At 43.8% G+C, this 19,630-nt stretch overlaps 1 protein-coding gene across 1 annotated transcript in view; it reads left to right on the top strand.

The window, feature by feature from the left end:
- The first annotated feature begins 5,755 nt into the window (after positions 1-5,755).
- METAP1D (methionyl aminopeptidase type 1D, mitochondrial) overlaps positions 5,756-19,630 on the top strand; it is a 170,131-nt gene continuing 156,256 nt past the window's right edge. The window contains exon 1 of the mRNA XM_044304001.1: positions 5,756-5,886. Within this exon, the coding sequence (XP_044159936.1) occupies positions 5,847-5,886 (40 nt within the window). The 5' untranslated portion in view covers positions 5,756-5,846. The remainder of the gene's footprint in view (positions 5,887-19,630) is intronic.

Raw genomic sequence — 19,630 nt, 5'->3', positions numbered from 1 at the left:
CGGGCACACGGCAGGACGCAGAAGGAAAGGAACGCCATATGGTTTTTGGAGAGCAGATTTTGATGGACAGTTTTTTTGACGCTATGTCCCATTTGAAGCCACCCTGATGCACCCCTAGAGTAGAAACTCCAAAAAAGTGACCCCATTTTAGAAACTACACCCCTCAAGATATTAAACTTGCCATGTCACATTTGAAGACCCCCTGTTGCACCCCTAGAGGAGAAACTACGGGATAAGGTGGCAGTTTTGTTGGTACTATTTTAGGGTACAGATTTTTTTTTTTGCTCTATATTACACTTTTTGTGAGGCAAGGTAACAAAAAAATTGCTGTTTTGGCACTTTTTATTATTTTTTTATTTACAACGTTCATCTGACAAGTTAGATCATGAGCTATTTTTATAGAGCAGGTTGTTACGGACACAATACCAAATATGAAGCATGATGAAGCATTTTTGAAAAAATTATTTGTTAGTGTCTCCATATTCTGGAAGCCATAGTTTATTTTTATTTTTTGGGTGGCTGTCTTATTTAGGGGCTAATTTTTTTCAGTATGAGATGACGGTTTGATTGGTACTATTTTGGGGTGCATATGACAGTTTGATAGCTTGCTTTTTTTTACCCTTGTGTTCACCTGAGGGGTTATGTCATGTGATATTTTTATAGAGCAGGTCGTTACAGACGCGGTGATACCTAATATGTATACTTTTTTCAATTTAAGTTTTATTCACTAATATCATTTTTGAAACAAAAAAAAGCCTTTTTGGGGGGGGAGAGAGAGGGTTATTCTCTTAGGTAAGGTATCATTGTGTTCACCTGAGGGGTTATGTCATGTGGTATTTTTTATAGAGCAGGTTGTTACGGACGTGGCGATACCTAATATGTATACTTTTTTTTTTATACATTTAACGCAATAAAAGCATTTTTGAAACAAAAAAATCATGTTTTAGTGTCTCCATAGTCTGAGAGCCATACTTTTTTTTATTTTTTGGGTGATTGTCCTATGTAGGGGCTCATTTTTTGCGGGATGAGGTGACGGTTAGATTGGTACTATTTTGGGGGGGCATACGCCATTTTGATCGCTTGGTGTTGCACTTTTAGTGATGTAAGGTGACAAAAATGGCTTTTTTTGACACAGTTTTTAAATTTTTATGGTGTCTATCGGACGGGATCGATCATGTGATATATTTATACAGCCGGTCGTTACGGACGCGGCTATACCTAATGGGTTTTTTTTTTATTAAAATCAGGGGAAAGGGGCGTGTTGTTTTTTTTTTTTTTTTTTTTACTTTATTTTTGTCCCACTCTGGGACTTCAACTTTTGGGGGTCTGATCCCCTCTGCAATGCATTACAATAAATCTGTATCGTAATGCATTGCCTGTTAGTGTATTACACAGAGTAATACACTAACAGGTTGCCTAGGAGATGCAGCCTGAGGCTGGATCTCCTCGGCACCCGTAGAAGGCAGGTCCCGAGGCCGTGCAAGGCATTGGGCAGCCTTCTGACACATCGAGTCCCAGCCACAGCAGCGCGAGGACTCGATGTGCTCCTTCACCCGTTGCAAACCACGCGACATAGAAGGGGTTAATCCACCGGCATCGGCTTTTACAGCGATGCCGGCGGATACAGCAGGGGCCCGGCTACCAGGGACTGCCGGACCCCTGCAGTGATCAGGCGTGCACCATTCCGGTGCCCGCCATGCATGTACGGTGGAATGCATTCTGGCAACGCATTCCCCGCTGTGTACATGCACAGTGTTTTGCGTTAAGGGGTTAATTAAATGCACTACTGTTTTGGCTCACAATATTGGTGTAAAGTCAGGCAGCAAAGAGGTGGTGTAAGAAAAGCGTTCAACATATCTGCCAGTCTCGTCTAGTTTTATGCTACATTTTGGATAGTAGGGATCTGAGAAAAAGATACAAAACATCCTGCATGATATAACTGAATATCCGGATGTACATTGCAACATTTATTAAGAAAAAATCACTGAAAATAATGCACTAACACAATAGAAGCAAACGTATAAGGACTAAGCCCTCATTCTGATATGATAAAATCTGAGACTCTCAGCCAATATATTTTGATCAAAACACATCTGTGCCCGCCTACTCGCGCCAAGGTGGTCTCAGACACCTTGGTGTGGGTAGATCCTACAGAGTACTGACTCGGAGGAGCTGAAAACAAATGCAGACCATACTTTCCAGATTTGTGTTTATTAAACATTTTGAAAACCATGTATCATTTTCTCAATACTTTAAGCATACTTGCTACTTTGTGTTGGTCTGCCACATAACATCCCAATAAAATACACTTTAAGTTTGGGGGTGTAACATGAAAAAAATAAAATAAAACTTGGAAAAGTTCAAGGGGTTTGAATACTTTTTAATCCTGAATCACCAATCCTGAAGATGAAGGGGTTGAAGTTCTGGTTTAGCGCTGGATTCCCCTGCACAGCAGCCCTCCCAGTTACCTAGTGTGCGAGGCGCTGCAGCACAGTCTCGATTATTTGAATGCCGATGTATGTTTTAGAACCAGCCTTAAAGGGGTTGTTCCACGAAATATAGGTGTCTGATCGTGATGGTTTGACCACTTGAGAATATGTCTGCTGCTGCTCCATTCTGGTTTCCGTTATGCAGGACTGGACTCCTGCATAACGGAAACCAGGACGGATCCGTTATGCTGCCCATAGACTTGTTTTATGAAGGATCAAAACGGAATGCTTCAGTTTTGATTTTCGTCTTATGTATTCCATTATTTTCCCTTATAACCATGTTATAACGGAAGACAATAATGGAATCCATAACGGTGATGTGAACCCGCCCTAACATGTGGGTAATATCTGTGACCTATAGAGTACTGCAGTCACGTGTCCCCGTAGAGAATCATAATTTGTTTTAAACAGGATGATCTGCTGCTGAGAGATACAATCGCCTGATGACCCAGCAGTCTGTCTTTTATACTGGGAACCACTACAGTCCTGATCAAAAGTTTAAAACCACTTGAAAAATGGCAAAAAAAATCCTATTTAGCATGGCTGGATCTTAACAAGGTTCCAAGTAGAGCTTCAACATGCAACAAGAAGAAATGGGAGTGAGACAAAACATTTTTTGAGCATTCAATTTAATGAAAACAACTAATAAACTGAAACAGGCTGTTTTTCAGCTGATCAAAAGTTTAGGACCACACCTCCCCAAAAAAACTAAACACCCCCCAAAACAGAAATCCAACTTCCAAACATGAACTCAGTAATGAGTAGCTCTGCCGCTATTGTTTATCACTTCCAAAATTCGTTTCGGCATGCTTGATGCAAGCGTTTCCATGAGGTGAGTGGGAACATTTCTCCAAGTGGTGAAGACGGCCGCACGAAGGCCATCTACTGTCTGGAACTGTTGTCCATTTTTGTAAACTTCCCTTGCCATCCATCCCCAAAGGTTCTCAATTGGATTTAGATCAGGGGAACACGCAGGATGGGCCAAAAGAGTGATGTTATTTTCCTGGAAGAAGTCCCTTGTCCTGCGGGCATTGTGTACTGTAGTGTTGTCCTGTTGAAAAACCCAGTCGTTACCACACAGACGAGAGCCCTCAGTAATGAGGAATGCTCTCTGCAACATCTGGACATAGCCAGCGGCCGTTTGATGCCCCTGCACTTCCTGAAGCTCCATTGTTTCAATGAAGGAAAAGGCACCCCAGACCATCATGGCGCCCCCTCCACTGTGGCGCGTAGAAAACATCTCAGGTGGGATCTGCTTGTCCTGCCAGTAACGTTGGAAACTATCAGTACCATCAAGGTTACATTTTTTCTCGTCTGAGAATAAAACTTTCTTCCTCCTTTGAATGTCCCAAGTTTGGTGCTCTCTTACAAAGTCCAAACAAGCAGTTCTGTGGCGTTCAAGGAGACGAGGTCTTTGAAGACGTTTTTTGTTTTTGAAGCCCTTCAGTCTCAGATGCCGTCTGATGATTATGGGGCTGCAGTCAGCGCCAGTAAGGGCCTTAAATTTGGGTCAATGATCGTCCAGTGTCTTGACGGACAGCCAATTGGATCCCCTGGCTCAGTGCTGATGACATTTTTTGGGGTCTTCCACTTGACTTTTTTGTTCCATAACCCTCAGGATCATTTAAGAAATTCCAAATGACTGTCTTACTGCGTCCCACCTCAGCAGCGATGGCGCGCTGTGAGAGACCCTGCTTATGTAGTTCAACAACCCGACCACGTTCAAAAAGGGAGAGTTTTTTTGCCTTTGCTATCACAACGTGTGACTACCTGGCAGAAAATGACAATGAATCCACATCTTTGCACAGATTTGGCCTTTTAAAGGCATGTGGTCCTAAACTTTTATCAGCTGAAAAACAGCCTGTTTCAGTTTAATCGTTATTTTCAATTAATTGCTCAAAAACTGTTTTGTCTCACTCTCATTTCTTCTTGTTGGATGTTGAAGCTCTACTTGGAACCTTGATCCAACAATGTAAAATAAGATTTTCTGCCATTTTTCAAGTGGTGTTAAACTTTTGATCAGAACTGTATTTCTGCAAACCCTCATCCCCAATAATTGACCCAGTGATCTAGATGTGTAAAAGGACCTGAGGCGCTCTAGTGGGCAAACACATTTAGCAAAAATAAAAAAAAGCAAAACAAAATGCCCGCGGTTATTCTGGTGTGTTTTTACTGCTAAAAGAAAAACAGAAAATTAATTTGCATAAGGACCCTAAAAATGTTTTTTTTTAAGATTTATTTATATATCTAAACTGACAGCAGAGGTGCTGCAAAAAAAATATAAGGAGTAGCATACGAAGGAGTTGTGATGGGACATTTAAAGTAAATCTTAGAAAACCCTTTTAAAAAGGATTTCCGGAATTACAATATTTTCAGCATATCCCTAGGACGGTCCATGGATATCAAAAGAGTGGGGTCTGGCTTTTGGCACCCCTGCCAATCAGCTGTTTGATGGGGACTCTTCACTGTTTACATTGCTCCATACACCTGCATGCCATAACCTTACTAGAAGCTGTGCTGGGTATTCTAGCTTTGTTGTAAAGTGCTGTACTGGTGCTTTTTACCTCCTCTATACTTTATACTGCAGCTCTGCTCCATCTTCTATCACTAGATCTATAGCAAGTCAGCTAGGACAATATCAATAGTTCCTAGTATTCAACCCACTAAGACAGGGATCAGCAACCTTTGGCACTCCAGCTGTTGTGAAACTACAATTCCCAGCATGCTCCATTCATGTCTATGAAAGTTCTTAGGGTACTTTCACACTAGCGGCAGGATGGATCCGACAGGCTGTTCACCCTGTCGGATCCGTCCTGCCGCCGCTCTGTCCACATTGACTATATTGGGGATGGGGGCGGAGCTCTGGCGCAGTGCGCGGCGAAAGGCCACTGGACTAAAAGTACTTTTTAGTCCGGCGGCCTCTCGCCGCGCACTGCCGTGCTGCGCCGGAACTCCGCCCTGTCCCCATTATAGTCCATGGGGACGGAGCGGCGGCATGGCGAATCTGACAGGGTGAACAGCCTGTCGGATCCATCCTGCCGCTAGTGTGAAAGTAGCCTTAGAAGAGCAGAGCAAGTATGCACACTGGGAGTTGTAATTTCACAACAGCTGGAGTGCAGGAGGTTGCCTACCCCTGCACTAAGATCATACAGACTACAAACCATTCTCTTCCTATTACTTTGCCGCTTTGCGTTTTGTAGTGGTTTGACTCATGCGCGCTCCGTCATTCAGCGCGTGATTCCCTTCTCCCAGGTCTGTCTATGGAGTAAGAACGCGGCTTCCGCCAGTAAGCATCAGCCAATTGGAAAGTTTGTTGGCGGATCACGTGACAACCTGTGAGCAGACGAGAGTCTCGGGATGCCTGCCCTCGGAGCACTCCGCTCCGTGCAGCGTGGAGGTAAGAGGCGGCGGAGTGGGCAGCGCTGGCTGCTGTGGTACTAGCGCCCGTGTCTGCGCGGCCTCCCTATGAGAAGCAAACCCGTCATGTGATGTCATTCTACATAGCATTACACGCAGTTCTCCTCTAGGGCGGCGCTGGCGGACAGCCAGACCAGTTAATATGTATATAATAAAAGCAATCTATATATATCTAATGTCCTCAAGGTCTTTAATGTCAGTTATTATTAGGAATTGTGTCTAGGAGAACCCAGCTAGAAGTAGTATGGGTACTATTAAAGGGGTCCTCATACAAAGCAATTAGGAGGGGAGCTCACAGGGTCATACTTGGGGGTACTAATCAACCATGCTGCAGTATTTCTCCTCTGTGCAGCGTGTGCTGGGTCCATCTATAGTTTGTATGCAGGTTGGACCTAGGGTGGTTTTCTGGCACCTTTCAAAGTCAAAAGGTGGCAATGATGATGGAGGGGCACTTGGTGTTACTTTGAAGCCCCGCCCACTTTTTTCCATCACATTAATGTGTTGTAGAACGTAACGTGGCGCACATAGGCTGCTTTCACACTTGTGTTGTTAATTCCGCTATTGAGATCCAGCAGAGGATCTCAATGCCGGAAGTAAACGGATCCGTCTTGATTTTGCACATCAGGATTGCATCCGTTCCGTTAGGATGCGGTTGTGTGAAATCAAGACAGAAAAAACGGATCAGTCACTAAATACATTGATAGTCAATGGGTGACGGATCCGGTATTTAGCATCCCAAAAAAAAAACGGATCAGTCACCATTGACTTGTTTTCAGTGTCTGATATGTTTTTTTCCCGTTTTTATGACCGGACACAAAACCGCAGCTTGCAGCGGTTTAGTGTCCGTCACAAAACGTAATGCTGCTGGAACGGTATAAATCCTGATGAATCCTGTACAGATCTCTTTCCATTCAGAATGCATGAAGACTAAACGGGTCTCGATGCCAGAAAACAACAACGCAAGTGTGAAAGTAGCCGTAGATGTATGTTGTCCATACCTGCCAGTGGAACCAGTTGACCGTCTAATGTGCTTGGGGGCCCCGGGCTCTTCCCTCAGAGGCAATTGTGGGGAAATATAGGGATGAAATAAAATGGAATCCTTTCCCAACACAGTGATTTTCAGCTTTTTTTTTTCTTTCATTTTTTAATCCCTGTTTCCTTAGAGCCGTGACATTTTTATTTCTCCATTCACATAGACGTACGAGAGCTTGTTCTATGTGAAACAAATTGTACTTTCTAATGGCACCACTTACTATTTGCCACGATGTAGTTGGAAGCTGTAAAAAAAAAATTCTAAATGGGATGGAGCTAGAAAAAGAAAAAACGCAATAGGGAAAAAATATCAGATTGTCGTGGCCGCGCATTCAATTGAATTGAACAAGCAGTTTAATTACGCTGCACTGATAATTATTTAAGAGGAGGCAGCACTGGCATGAGAGCTGCAACCCCTTCAAACAGTTGATTGGCGGGGGTGCTGGGAGTCGGACTCCCGCCGATCTGATATTGATGACTAGAGATGAGCGAATTTCCGGTTAGGAAATTTAGTTTGCGATTCGTTTACTGGTAAAAGGTGAATTGCGTTATGGATTCCGTTGCCACGGACTATAACGGAATGCCTTTAGACACATTCCGTTACTCATTCAGTCCTAATAGAAGTCTATGGGCTGCATAACGGATCCGTCCCATTTCCGTAGCTGCAAATCTCCTGCCTAAACCTAGAATTAGAAAATAAAATCCTTGTTGCCTGCAGCCACCACTAGAGGGAGCTTGCTGCATTATGCCAAGCAATATTTAACCAGTAAGCACTTAGCTCTATCTAGTGGTAGCAGAATTTTGTGCATATGTCTATGCAGGTATTTTGGAGCCATTCATCAGAAAAATGTACCGTCAAAATCAACATGTGCGCGCGGCTCGTTCATAGGAAGGAAGAGATGACCGGGGGCCAAAAAAAATCCATTGTCAGATTTTTATTTAATTTTTTTCTCCTTGGAGAGACATTTTGGTCTTAAACAATTGATGTTCCTTATCTATTACTTATCAGAACAGGGGGGGTGTGAGGCATTTTTCAAAATCAATGCCTTGGTTTGACTGTACCTAGCCTCTAATCCATCACTGCCTAGTGTTGCCTGACTCTTGAAGCCTTCATGTTTTCACCAGTGACTGCCATCTCAGGCCATACAAAGGTCTCATTCTTCTGCTTCCACCAGCTCCTTCCCTCATGACAATTAGTGTCTCTCTTGAAAGACTAAATTGTTACAAAGAACATTTAAAATAAAAGCATTCGAGCCGTTGGGCTAGTTTCTATATTTCCTTTATGGCGGCAGGTTGATGGGAATATCCGTAGATAGTTGGGGAATATTGCGCCCTTGTAACCAGTTTTTATTTTTCTCTGGATTTCTGCATATTTCTGCAAATTGCACGCTAGACATAGTGCGGACGTTCAGTCGTTCTTTTCTACAATTGCCGGGATGTTTTGCTGCTTTTTATATTGTGTGCATTCAGAACGCGTGTAAGGTTTTCAGTTTTAAAATTGGTTTGCGTCAAAAACTATTTAGAAATGCATTTTAAAAATGTCCGGACGCTGCGCTCAGTATGGTCAGAAAGATGCTGTTCACATACAGTTAGAGGGGCTTTCCAGGAGTCTTATATTGATGGGCTATCCTCAGCATAAGTCATCAATATCAGATCGGTGGGAGTCTGACTCCCGACACCCCACCGATCAGCTGTTTAAATTGATTTCCCCCCCAAAAAATTCTCAGATATTTCCCTTTAAATGGATTCCCTAAACATGTATTAAAGGGGTTCTGCACTTTGTTTAAACTGATGATCTGTCCTCTGGATAGATCATCAGCTCCTGATCGGTGGGGTCCGACACCCGGGACCCCCACCGATCTGCTGTTTGAGAAGGCAGCGGCACAGCCTTCTCACTGTTTACCGCAGGCCCAGTGACACCACTACTAGTATCACTGGCCTGGGCGCGGCTAAGCTCTGTTCACTTGAATGGAGCTTGCCCAGGCCAGTGATACTAGTCGTGACGTCACTGGGCCAACGGTAAACAGTGAGAAGGCCGCGGCGCTGCTGGAGCGCCGCTGCCTTCTCAACCAGCTGATCGGCAAGGGTCCCAGGTGTCGGACCCCCGCCGATCAGAAGCTGATGTTCTATCCAGAGGACAGATCATCAGTTTAAACAAACTGCAGAACCCCTTTAAAAATACATTTGAAGTGTGTGTGTTTTTTCTACAATATTGATGACCTGTCCTCAGCAGTTTGAGCACTGCACCCTCTTCCTAGGGTAACTGTACTTCATAATTAGGGATGAGCGAATCGACTTCGGATGCTTCATCCGAAGTCGATTCGCATAAAACTTTGTTAGAGTGGTTCGGTACAAAGTTTTTTTTTAGCTTTTTTTTACAGTAGAAATTAATTTCTGAAGTTATTACCCGAAGTCTTGCGAGACTTCGCAAAGTAATAACTTCGGCTCATCAGAGCCAATACATTCTAATACTGCACGGAGCGCTCACTCTGTACAGTGTTCTAACAAAGTTTTATGCAGTCGATTCGCTCATGCCTAGTCATAATGCGTGAGGGGATGTGCCTCTGCAGCGGGCCCGCTCTATACGCGGTGGGTACCAGCTGTTTCATACAGCCGGCACTGACAGGGAGCGGCGACCGCGCTGCATCCATCATTTAACCCTCAGGTGAGTGAAGGCAGAGGGATGCAGCTCCCTCTGCCTTCCGATAGGAGCCCCTGCAGTGAAATCACAGGGCTCTGATCAGTTGCTATGGCAGCCTGGACACTGCTGATGCGATCCAAGCCTGCCATAGCAATCTCCATACTGAGCTATGCACAAGGCAAAGCTCAGAATGTAGAGCGTAGAAACCCTATTTACCCTAAAAGATCTATTAGGGTGAATGGGAGAGGGGATCAAAAGATCCCATGTACTAGCACCCTATAGGGGCTAATAGTGAAAAAATATAAAAAAAAGTTAAAAAAACAAAAAACACCAATATATTAAAAATTTTAATCACTCCCTTTCCCAATTTTACATATAAAAATATATAAACAATAAAAAAAGGTCTGAACTATTAAAATATAAAACAAATAATTCCTGTCCGGTGAACACGCAAATGAAAAACACGCAATTCACCATTTTTTTTTGTTATCTTGTCTCCCTCAAAAAATTGAATAACAGTGATCAAAAAGTCGTACATACCACAAAAATGGTACCAAATAAAAGTAAATATAAGGACATCAGGTCATTTTTAGCGCACAGTGAACGCTGTAATGTCAAAACCCCCAAAATCTTGGCGGAATTCTTTATTTTATTTTTTCAAGTTTGCCACACAAATAATTTTTTCCCTGTTTTCCAATACAAGACTTGGTAAATTAAATGGTGGCATTAAAAAATGCATTGTGTCCCACTAAAAATAAACCCTCATATAGCTATGTGAACTAAAAAATAAAAAAAAAGTCATGGTTATTGGAAAAATCCAAAATGCAAAAATGAAAATAGGCCTTGTCAGGGCTTAGGCTACTTTCACACTAGCGGCACGGGACTCCGGCAGGCTGTTCCGGGGGGGTGAACAACCTGTCGGATCTGTCCTGCCGCTAGTGAACATTGACTATAAAAGTACGACAGCGGTAGTCCGGGGGCACGCGTTCACTAGCGGCAGGATGGATCCGACAGGCTGTTTACTCGCCGAAACAGCCTGCCGGAGGTCCGTGCCGCTAGTGTGAAAGTAGCCTTAAAGGGTATTGTCCAAGTTTTAAAAAAATGTGAACGTGCAGGAACCTGTATAATATATATAATAAATAAAAAAAAGCATTACTTAGGCTACTTTCACACCTCCGATGTGAATTCTGGCAGGCTGTTTCGGCAGAGAACAGCCTGCAGGAATTCACCGGATCCAGCACTGCCAGATGCGGACGGAATGTTCAAGTATAGTGGGGTCCGGTGGAGATCTGTATGCATTCCGGCAGAGAACCGGTCGGGCACAAACTTCTGCATGCTGCAGCTTGTGTCCGGCCGATTCTCCGCTTGACCGCCAGAACAGTCATCCCAGAGGTGTGAAAGTAGCCTTAGGCTACATGCACACGACCGTATGTGTTTTGCAGTCCGCAAATAGTGGATCCGCAGAAAAAAACCCCGGATGAGATCCGTATGCCATCCATTTTTTTTAGGCGGATCCATTGTAACAATGCCTAATACAGACAGGAAAAGGACGTTATATTTTTTTTTGCGGGGCTACGGTATGGACATACGGATGCGGACAGCACAAAAAAAATTCCAGAACGAACACGGAAACAAACAACGTTCGTGTGCATGTAGCCTTACTCTGTAAATGACCCAAGACTTTAATACCCTGTGGTCCCCATACATTGGCACATGACCACTGGGGCCGGTGATTGGCTGCTGCAGTCACGTGACTAATGAATGTCATATTATTGCAAGACAAGCAGGGACTAGTAATGCTTCTGTCTTTATTGTAAACAAAACACATTTTTAATTAAACTTCTCTATTTTTTTTTCTCCGCTTGCTCCCTCAAAAAAAAAAACCACAAAAAAAAACATAAGCAGGAAACAGTATAGAGTAATGATATATAAGTTATCAGAGTATTGTTACCCATCATAAGGGGGAGAGAAGAGGCGCTCTCATAAACAACGCCAGCCATGTGGATGAGATTTGAGCAAATGTCATCTGCCAGCTGAGAATTGTTTTTCCACATAGAATTAAATCCGCAGTTTTTCCAATTTAACCGGGGGTGAAAATCTAATGCAAAATACACCTGTTGCAGATTTTGCTGTCGTTTTATGGAAAAATTTGCGGGTGGATTTTTCCATTTTAACTGGCAAGACCTATAAATAAAAAAGGTGCACAAAAAATATCCTCAGGATAGGTCATCAATATCAGATCGGCGGGGGTCCGACACCCGGCTATATAACCTTTCCATGGGCTCATGCACACAAGCATGTGCGCCCTGTGCCCTTGCTGCGGACCGCAAATAGTGGTCCGCAATGCACGGGAACTGACTGAGTGCACACCGAGTGCATGCTGTTTGCGGATGCAGACCCATTCACTTGAGTGGGTGCGCAAGATACGTTCCAGACGCCCCCCAAAAAAAGAAGAACATGTTCTATATATTTGCAGTGCCGAGGCATAGACTGAAATCCCACGGAAGCGCTTTGTAGTGCTTCGGTGGGCTTCCGATCCGTGCCTCTGCACCACGCCGTATCTTGCGGATTTTGGACCCATTCAAGTTAATGGGTTTGCATCCCTGACACAGAGTGCACACGGCCGGTGCCGGTATATTGAGAACAGTAGTACATGACAATCTCTTTCTAACAAAGCTAGATCCAGCCCTGTACCTCACATAGATCCAGAGATCTCCCCGTTCATTGCTCCAATTGTTCTGCTAAATTTTTATCAAGCTGGCAGCTCAGGGGGCGTGTCTTTTCTTAGAGGGCGTGTTCTTTCTGCTGCAGCTAGCAGCAATTGAAGGATGGAACTGAGCATGTGCGGCCATCTCAGTGAGCTGGACAGAGAAATTAGAAAAAGAGCAAACAGCAGGTGGCGCTATACAGAGAGATTTCATTGAATAACTCAGTAGCCATAATAAATTTTAAATTACATGCAATTATAAAAGTATTCAGATCCAGGTGCTGGTTTGAAAACTAGAATATTATTCATGGGACGACCCCTTTAAGAAAGTCTCAGAGCTCACAGGCCTCCTTACAGCTTACCAAGCACAGCGCCATACATTGTATAGTGGCTGTGCTTGGTATTGCAGCTGAGCCCTATTCGCTTGAATGGGATAGAGCCGTGACCCGATGAACATGACATCACTGGCCTAAGAAAAGGCTTCAGCGCTCTCCGGCGTGCTGCAGTCTCTTCAAGCAGCTGATCGTCAGGGATGCCAGGAGTCGGATCTCCACTGATCTTTCCTGAGGATAGGCCATCAGTCTCGTACAACCCCTTTAAATTAATTCTGGAAATAGGTCACTCTATCAGAAGTGAATGTAACAACGTTTGTTTGCTGTATCGTACATTTATGGCCTAATATTATACAACTTTTCTTTTGTACGTCGCATTACTATGCTGCAAGGGTTAACCTACTGGACGTGGTATTAGAAGACAACTGGCGAGTTGATGGAGATGTCAGCAGTCCCGTATCTCCTAGCATACCAGGGCTACTGTGGATGGGATTCGTTAAGGTCTGGATCTGTCAGCGCTGTCCTGGCCCCACCATTGATGATCTCTCTGAGCAGATTGACTGTGTCTAGTCAATCAGCAGCGCAATCATTGTTACATGCCTGCTGTGATTTCATTAGAACAGCCGAGCAATAAATCTGGGGTCCTTTGTGTTGCAGAAGAGATTCGAATTCCGAGATCACCGGGGTCAGGACATCTACAGACCGGCCAAGTGATACGACTGGAAAACTTCCAGTGAAAATGAGTATGTTACCGTTTCTCACATTTGGTTTTATTCCCATTGGACGAGAAGTTTTCAGATACAAGTAATGCTTGGGAACGGTAGACGTTCAGACGCCATAGGCATTCTTCAGCGTTGCGATGCCCAGATACTTTGTCACTGTTGTCCTTAGTTATAAATGATATGTGAGACCCCTAATGAATTCACGTAAGGGAGACATGTATAGGGTATTTTACGCTTCTATTAGGGCTAGCCGCTGTTAGGGGTTGCTTTTTTGGGGGTGGTAGGCCTGTATATATATTTTGATTGGGGGCGAGGTCTTCTTCTCTGCCTATGACTTTGATGGACGCATTTTAAACCACACAAATACGGATCGTTAGCATCGGCAATGGAAAGAATTCCATTTTTATTTCCCTAGATGCATTTACGATTCTGTTCTGATGCTGTGGTATACCACCTACAGGAGTCATCTACCCAATGGCTGCATTATAGACTGGTCTATTTATTAAATCGGATACGTCCGTTTTGTGGCTTAAAAAAAGTCGCAAGTCATGGTGACTGTGCTGTTTTCTGCAACATTTTGTATATTTTTTTAGACATTTTGTGATCCTTGCCACTTTTCAAGTGGGCTATGGCCCCATTCACACAATCGTATTTGTGGACCCACATTTTTGGCTGATAAGATGTGGACCCATTCACACCGTGTGCTGTCCGCATCCGTATGTCCATTCTGTAGCCCTTCAAAAAAGATAGAACATGTCCTATTCTTGTCCGTTTTGCGGACAAGCATAAGCATTGTTACAATGGATCTGCAAAAAAAAAAAAAAAAGGATTAAACACTGAATTCACACCGACACCATCCGTATTTTTTTGCGGATCCTCTTTATTGGGACCGCAAAATGCATACAGTCGTGTGAAAGCACCCTATGTTTAAGAGTTAAAAGTGAGATTAGACCTGGATTATGGCTCATTTACTATCTTTGACTTTTGCAAAAGTCTCAACCTACGTCAGGCCACCCCCTGGTCTACCTTTACACGTATGAGGTGTAAATCTCATTGCACTCATACCAAATGTATTAAGGTGCACCAGTTGATAAATTTGGTGCAGGCACACAAAGCAAAGCTAGGCTCCAAACTGACATAAAAACAACTTCTAATGATGAATTATTCCCTTTCTTTTTAATACTGGTTTATGCTTTTCAGCATTTCTTAGAAGTTTGGTTTTAGTATTGACACCCTTTTCGAGGTAGGAGTATATGCTAAGATTGGTCGTTGCTGTAGTCGTTGTACTGTGGAAGGGTTACTGCTTGTATATAGTATTACAGAAGCAGAGTAGGTGCCTCATAGGACGGCCATAAACATTCAACGATCTCTCGGTTTGGCTGAACGTGTACGTTTATTCAGTGGGGAGAGCCAGACGCTTCTGGTGGCTGTTTATCTCCTGGGAAAAAAGAAAGGATTGGGTGGAAATATTAGCTTCTCCCAATGATGTTGGTGGAGGGCCGGGGGCTCCCCACCCACATTAGAGTTTTGGCCAAACCCTCTGTTTTTGGCGTGTTCAGCCAAGAATAATCTACTGTGTATGGAGGCCTTTACACGGGCCGATGCCAGTCAATAAACAAGCACCAAATGATGATGTACAAGTCAATTGGTGCTTGTGCCTTTCACACGAATAAGGCAAATTAAAAGGGTAGGGGAATGATCGTAATTACGATTGTTCACCCCATATAAATTTTTGCATATATTAGGCAGCACCTCCCCTGTTTACACAAGGAGGTGTGCAACTTTTAAGTGACGACTTGAAAGCCTGTATTACATAGGTCGATTGAGCAAGCAATTGCTAGCTAGCGGAGGAAGACCGCTGCTATTACATGCAGCAATCCCCTCCGCTATGCCATCGCTCATCTCCATACTGTCTAGTGGTTTGCCGACGGCAGATCTCAATTAGGCAGCACGATCTGCGTGCTTAAAAATCGGAATTTCCAAATGAACAAGGGACCGTTATCAGTGGAATGTTCATTCCTGGTAATTGGCTCCAACCTTAAGCCTGTATTGCCAATTTTTTGACCGATGATCACTAACAGGCGTTCACGTGAACGCTCGGTAGCGATCATCTTGCAGTGTAATACTGCTGCCGATTGCCCTATGAACAAGCAAACGCTCAATCATCAGGCGATTCGGAGATTTAAGCATGCTTAAAAACAGCGCTTTCCGGCGGCAGATCGTGCTTTTCTAATAGCGATCTGCTGCCAGCAAACCACTAAACAGTATGGAGACAAGCGATGGCATAGCGATCGCTCCTCCCCTGCTGCTGTGGAAATAGATGCATGTAATAGCAGTGGTCTCCTCCGCTAGCTAGCAGGCGATTACCAGGAGGGACCACTTACCTCCTGAAAATCGCTTGCTCAATCGGCCTGCGTAATACTGGCTTTAGCCCAATTTTTATATATTGATTATTTTTTCAATTACCGATTTTATTTATTTTTATTTTTTATTTTTATTTTATTTACATTTTTAACAAATTATTTTACCTGGAAATAAATTTACACCCAGCCTGAGGAAATTCATACTGACTTGACCCAGCAGTGAAATGCCACTTGGAGACACGTCACTGCTGAGACCAGTCATTGGCCGCAGCGCCATCTGTGACCTTGTCCATCCGGAAGTTTACAGATGGGGACAGTGAAGAGAGCCAGGGACCTGGAAAGGAGGAGCAAGGAACGGGTTAGTATGGATTTTCCACAGGTCCTGCAGGCTGGCATGGAAATGTAAAAAGGTTGGAAGGGAGGGAACAACCCCTTTGATGTGTTTCATTGGGCTTAGATTTTTACCTTACAATAAATGAGAACATTTATATGATCTCCTTGTATCATATATGGTATATAGTGAAGAAGGCTGAAGTGAGCCTCAGGACAGTCCCCCATCATCTCTTTGCCAGATCTGCCATGTCCATGGAATGGCAAAGCCGAGGATGGAGCCAGGCAGCATGTCTAATACGTAAAGAACACCAGTAAAAGCCAAGCAAGATGTGTCAGTGCTATAAATGTATGCTTCATTCCTTCGGTCGCACAGACGTAACTTGCAAATATCATAGATTTTTACCTAAGGCAAGCGTCTCCCTTATCTTCTTTTGCTTACTTGTTGATTGCCTATCTCCGCTTGTAGACATAGAGGTCTCCTGTCCCACCAGCTTAGGAAATGTCATTTTCTCTCGATGTATTGAAGAGATTAGAGGAGGAAATTCGGTAATGGACTTGGGTCCTGACGATGCATCAACAGGTAAAGGGGTTAGTGGAAAAAATCCAGGAAGCACTTACTGTACTTACAATGATAGGATCCCCCGAAGAAAGCCTTTGGTCCCTGTTATAAGCTTTTCAAGTCTGAAATGATATGTGTGAGAAGATATTAAAAGCATACAACGAGCAGACTATAGGTATAACTCGCCTATTTTACAGTTATTACAATCTGCAGAAAGAAACGGCCTGGCGACCGTTGTATTTTAATTTCATTTTTTCGTTTTGGGTTACACCTTACTGGCAGCGTCCCTGACCACTACTGTTACCCAGGTGGCGCCTACGTTTCATCAAGCTTAGACAAGCAGACTACCTGGATCGTGGCCCAGCTGACCTGTTCAAGCTGATAAACATGATCTCCCCTGTTGAGGAATTCTAGACCTTTGGTAGCAGAATTCCCAAGGGATTTGAAAGAAAGCAGTGTTCAGGGTCCGACTCTTGCTTCAGGAGCCCCCGCTGCTGTTTGTGCGCCATATCAGCTTCTACCCCATGGGCTAAAACACCAGCTAATCAGTTAGACCTCTTCGCTTTATTGGTAATTAAGGTCAAATATTCTTTAAAGATAAGATCACAAGAAGGAGAGGCAGCAGAGTATGCAGTGAAAGACTTGCGTTGTCAGGTTTTGATTGTAGTGGAGCACAATAGATGGACTCGCTGGAGCGAGCAGGAGAAGACGTCATACCTGCTGCTTACATCGCAGCCTTTCATTCATTTATGGAAGTCGAATTCTTTATTGTGTTTTTTTGTTTCATTTGTTGCAAATTTCTTTTTATTGCATTTATATAGGACATGTATAAACATTACATGTGGCAAAAGTCCATTGAATTTTTTGCATACATAATATGAACAGAAACCAGATATTAAGGTAGGTTAATAGTTTCACCAGGAATACTCGGCCAAGATCGGCCGACTACAAACATGGCTCTATAACATCGGAGTGAAGGCAGAATGACAACATAGCAAAGTCCTTATCTAGTTCTCCTCAGAGCAGACTGGAACACAAGTTCAGCGAAGAGGACCAGAGGCCACCGCTAGTATCAGGGGAGCCGGTCTCTACCGCAGACACCGCGATCCTCCTCCGACATTTGCAGAAGATAATGGCAAAAGGTTGGAAGTTAGTGTAGATGTGAATTCCCTCCAGGCATTCCAGAGTCTATGGAACTTAGGGAGATTGCATTGTGCTATATAGCAGAGCTCCTCCATGCGGGAGATTTGGGCTACTTTGTGGATCCATTGGGAGACTGAGGGGGCAGCAGTGACCCTTCACTGGAGGGGGATCAGCGCTCTCGCGGCTACTGCCATTGTGGCCCAAAGCTGTCTATTGAAGCGTGGCGGGAACACCAGGGAAGCTGAGGAAGAGGGTCCTTGGGGTCAGGGATGGAGCCCCTGGCCAGACTTTAGCTATGAGATCTCCAATTCTTTGCCAAAATGGTTTTATGAAGGTACAATCCAACCAGATGATGGACATAAGTGCCCACGTGGAAAAGACAGCGCCAGCAGAGGTTAGGTGTGGAAGCATTAATCCTATGCAGGACGACGGGAGTTTTATACCAGCGGCATGTCAATTTATAGTTAGTCTTCTGCAATGTAATGCATCTGGAAGGGCCACAGCTATGTTTGTAGCCTTGTGAGTGTCTGGCCTAGTTCTTGTTCCCAGGCCCTAATGTAGTGCAACGGGGAGTCCAGGGGAAGCATAATCAGTTCCCTGTATATCCGAGAGATACGTTTAGGCACAGGGGAACATAGTGCAGATAATCGTTCCAGCCAAGTGGTTTCTCATGGCAGTGGGCCTAGTTTCAGGAATGTCCTGAAGCCTAGGGCTATCTGATTATAGGTTAACTGTGTCACAGAGATAGAAGGAAACTGATTACGCAGCGTCTTGAAACCTGGTAATGTGCCATCCACCAGGATATCCCCAATTTTCTTTGTGTTTAAGCTCTTATGTAAGGTCAGGTAGATAGAGATATATGGAGTGTTAAGACCAAGAAGCTCTCCCAGTCCAGTGATAGGGGAGGACCATATAGGTGTCACCCTGCGAATAGAGTCCCAAACCTGAAGGGTCGTCTTGGAGATATCATTTAGTGTGGAGGGCAGCCGTTTACTGATTTGGAGAAGCAAAAGGCCTTGAGTGAATGAAAACCCGGAAACTGCTTCCTCTATGGGGACATACAGTTTAGAGGAGGCCCCCGTGTGCCAATCCACCATCCTGGCCAGATGTACTGTCTGATAGAGCAAAAGGCCCGGGGAAGATAGACAGGCAGAGATTTGAATAGGTAGAGAAATTTTGGGATAAGCATCATTTTAAGGAGGTTAGCTCATCCAAACCATGAAATATATGGGATTTTCCAGCTATCTATAATCTTTGAGACTTGTGACAGTAGGTGGACATAGTTGAGTGAGTATCAGTTCCCAGCGTTAGGCTACTTTCACACTAGCAGTTAATATTTTCCGGTATTGAGATCCGTCATAGGGTCTTAATGCCGAAAAAAACTGCTTCCGTTTTGTCCCCATTCATTGACAATGGGGACAAAACGTAAGTGAACAGAATGGGGTGCTCCAAAATGCATTCCGTTTCGTTCTCATACCGGAGAGCAAACCGCAGCATGCAGTTTATATGAAAGAAGATAAAGAACTAGCTGACTGCCTCAATGAATTCTGTTCAGTTTTCACAAAGGAAAATGAAGGAAAAGGACCTCAGTTAGGAAAGAAGACTAATAAATCTTTTGATGCATGTGTCTTTACAGAGGAAGAGGTTCTACGTCAGCTGTCTAAAATTAATACAAATAAGTCACAGGGGCCTGATGGGATACACCCAAACCATTAACAGATTTATTTAACCAATCACTGCAACAACAAAAAAAAGAACGGAAAGAAAATACGTTTGTGTGCATGAGCCCTAAGGACTAATACAATAAAAAATAAAAAAAAGCATTTTGGACAAAACTCACAATATCAATATTCTGGGCAGTTTCGGTAAAGTACCGTCATCCGGATAGAAGA

This window comes from Bufo gargarizans, chromosome 8 (assembly GCF_014858855.1).
Source record: "Bufo gargarizans isolate SCDJY-AF-19 chromosome 8, ASM1485885v1, whole genome shotgun sequence".
Lineage (NCBI taxonomy): Eukaryota > Metazoa > Chordata > Amphibia > Anura > Bufonidae > Bufo > Bufo gargarizans.
The sequence above is the reverse complement of the archived record's forward strand: the minus strand, read 5'-3'. Positions and strand labels throughout refer to the sequence as shown.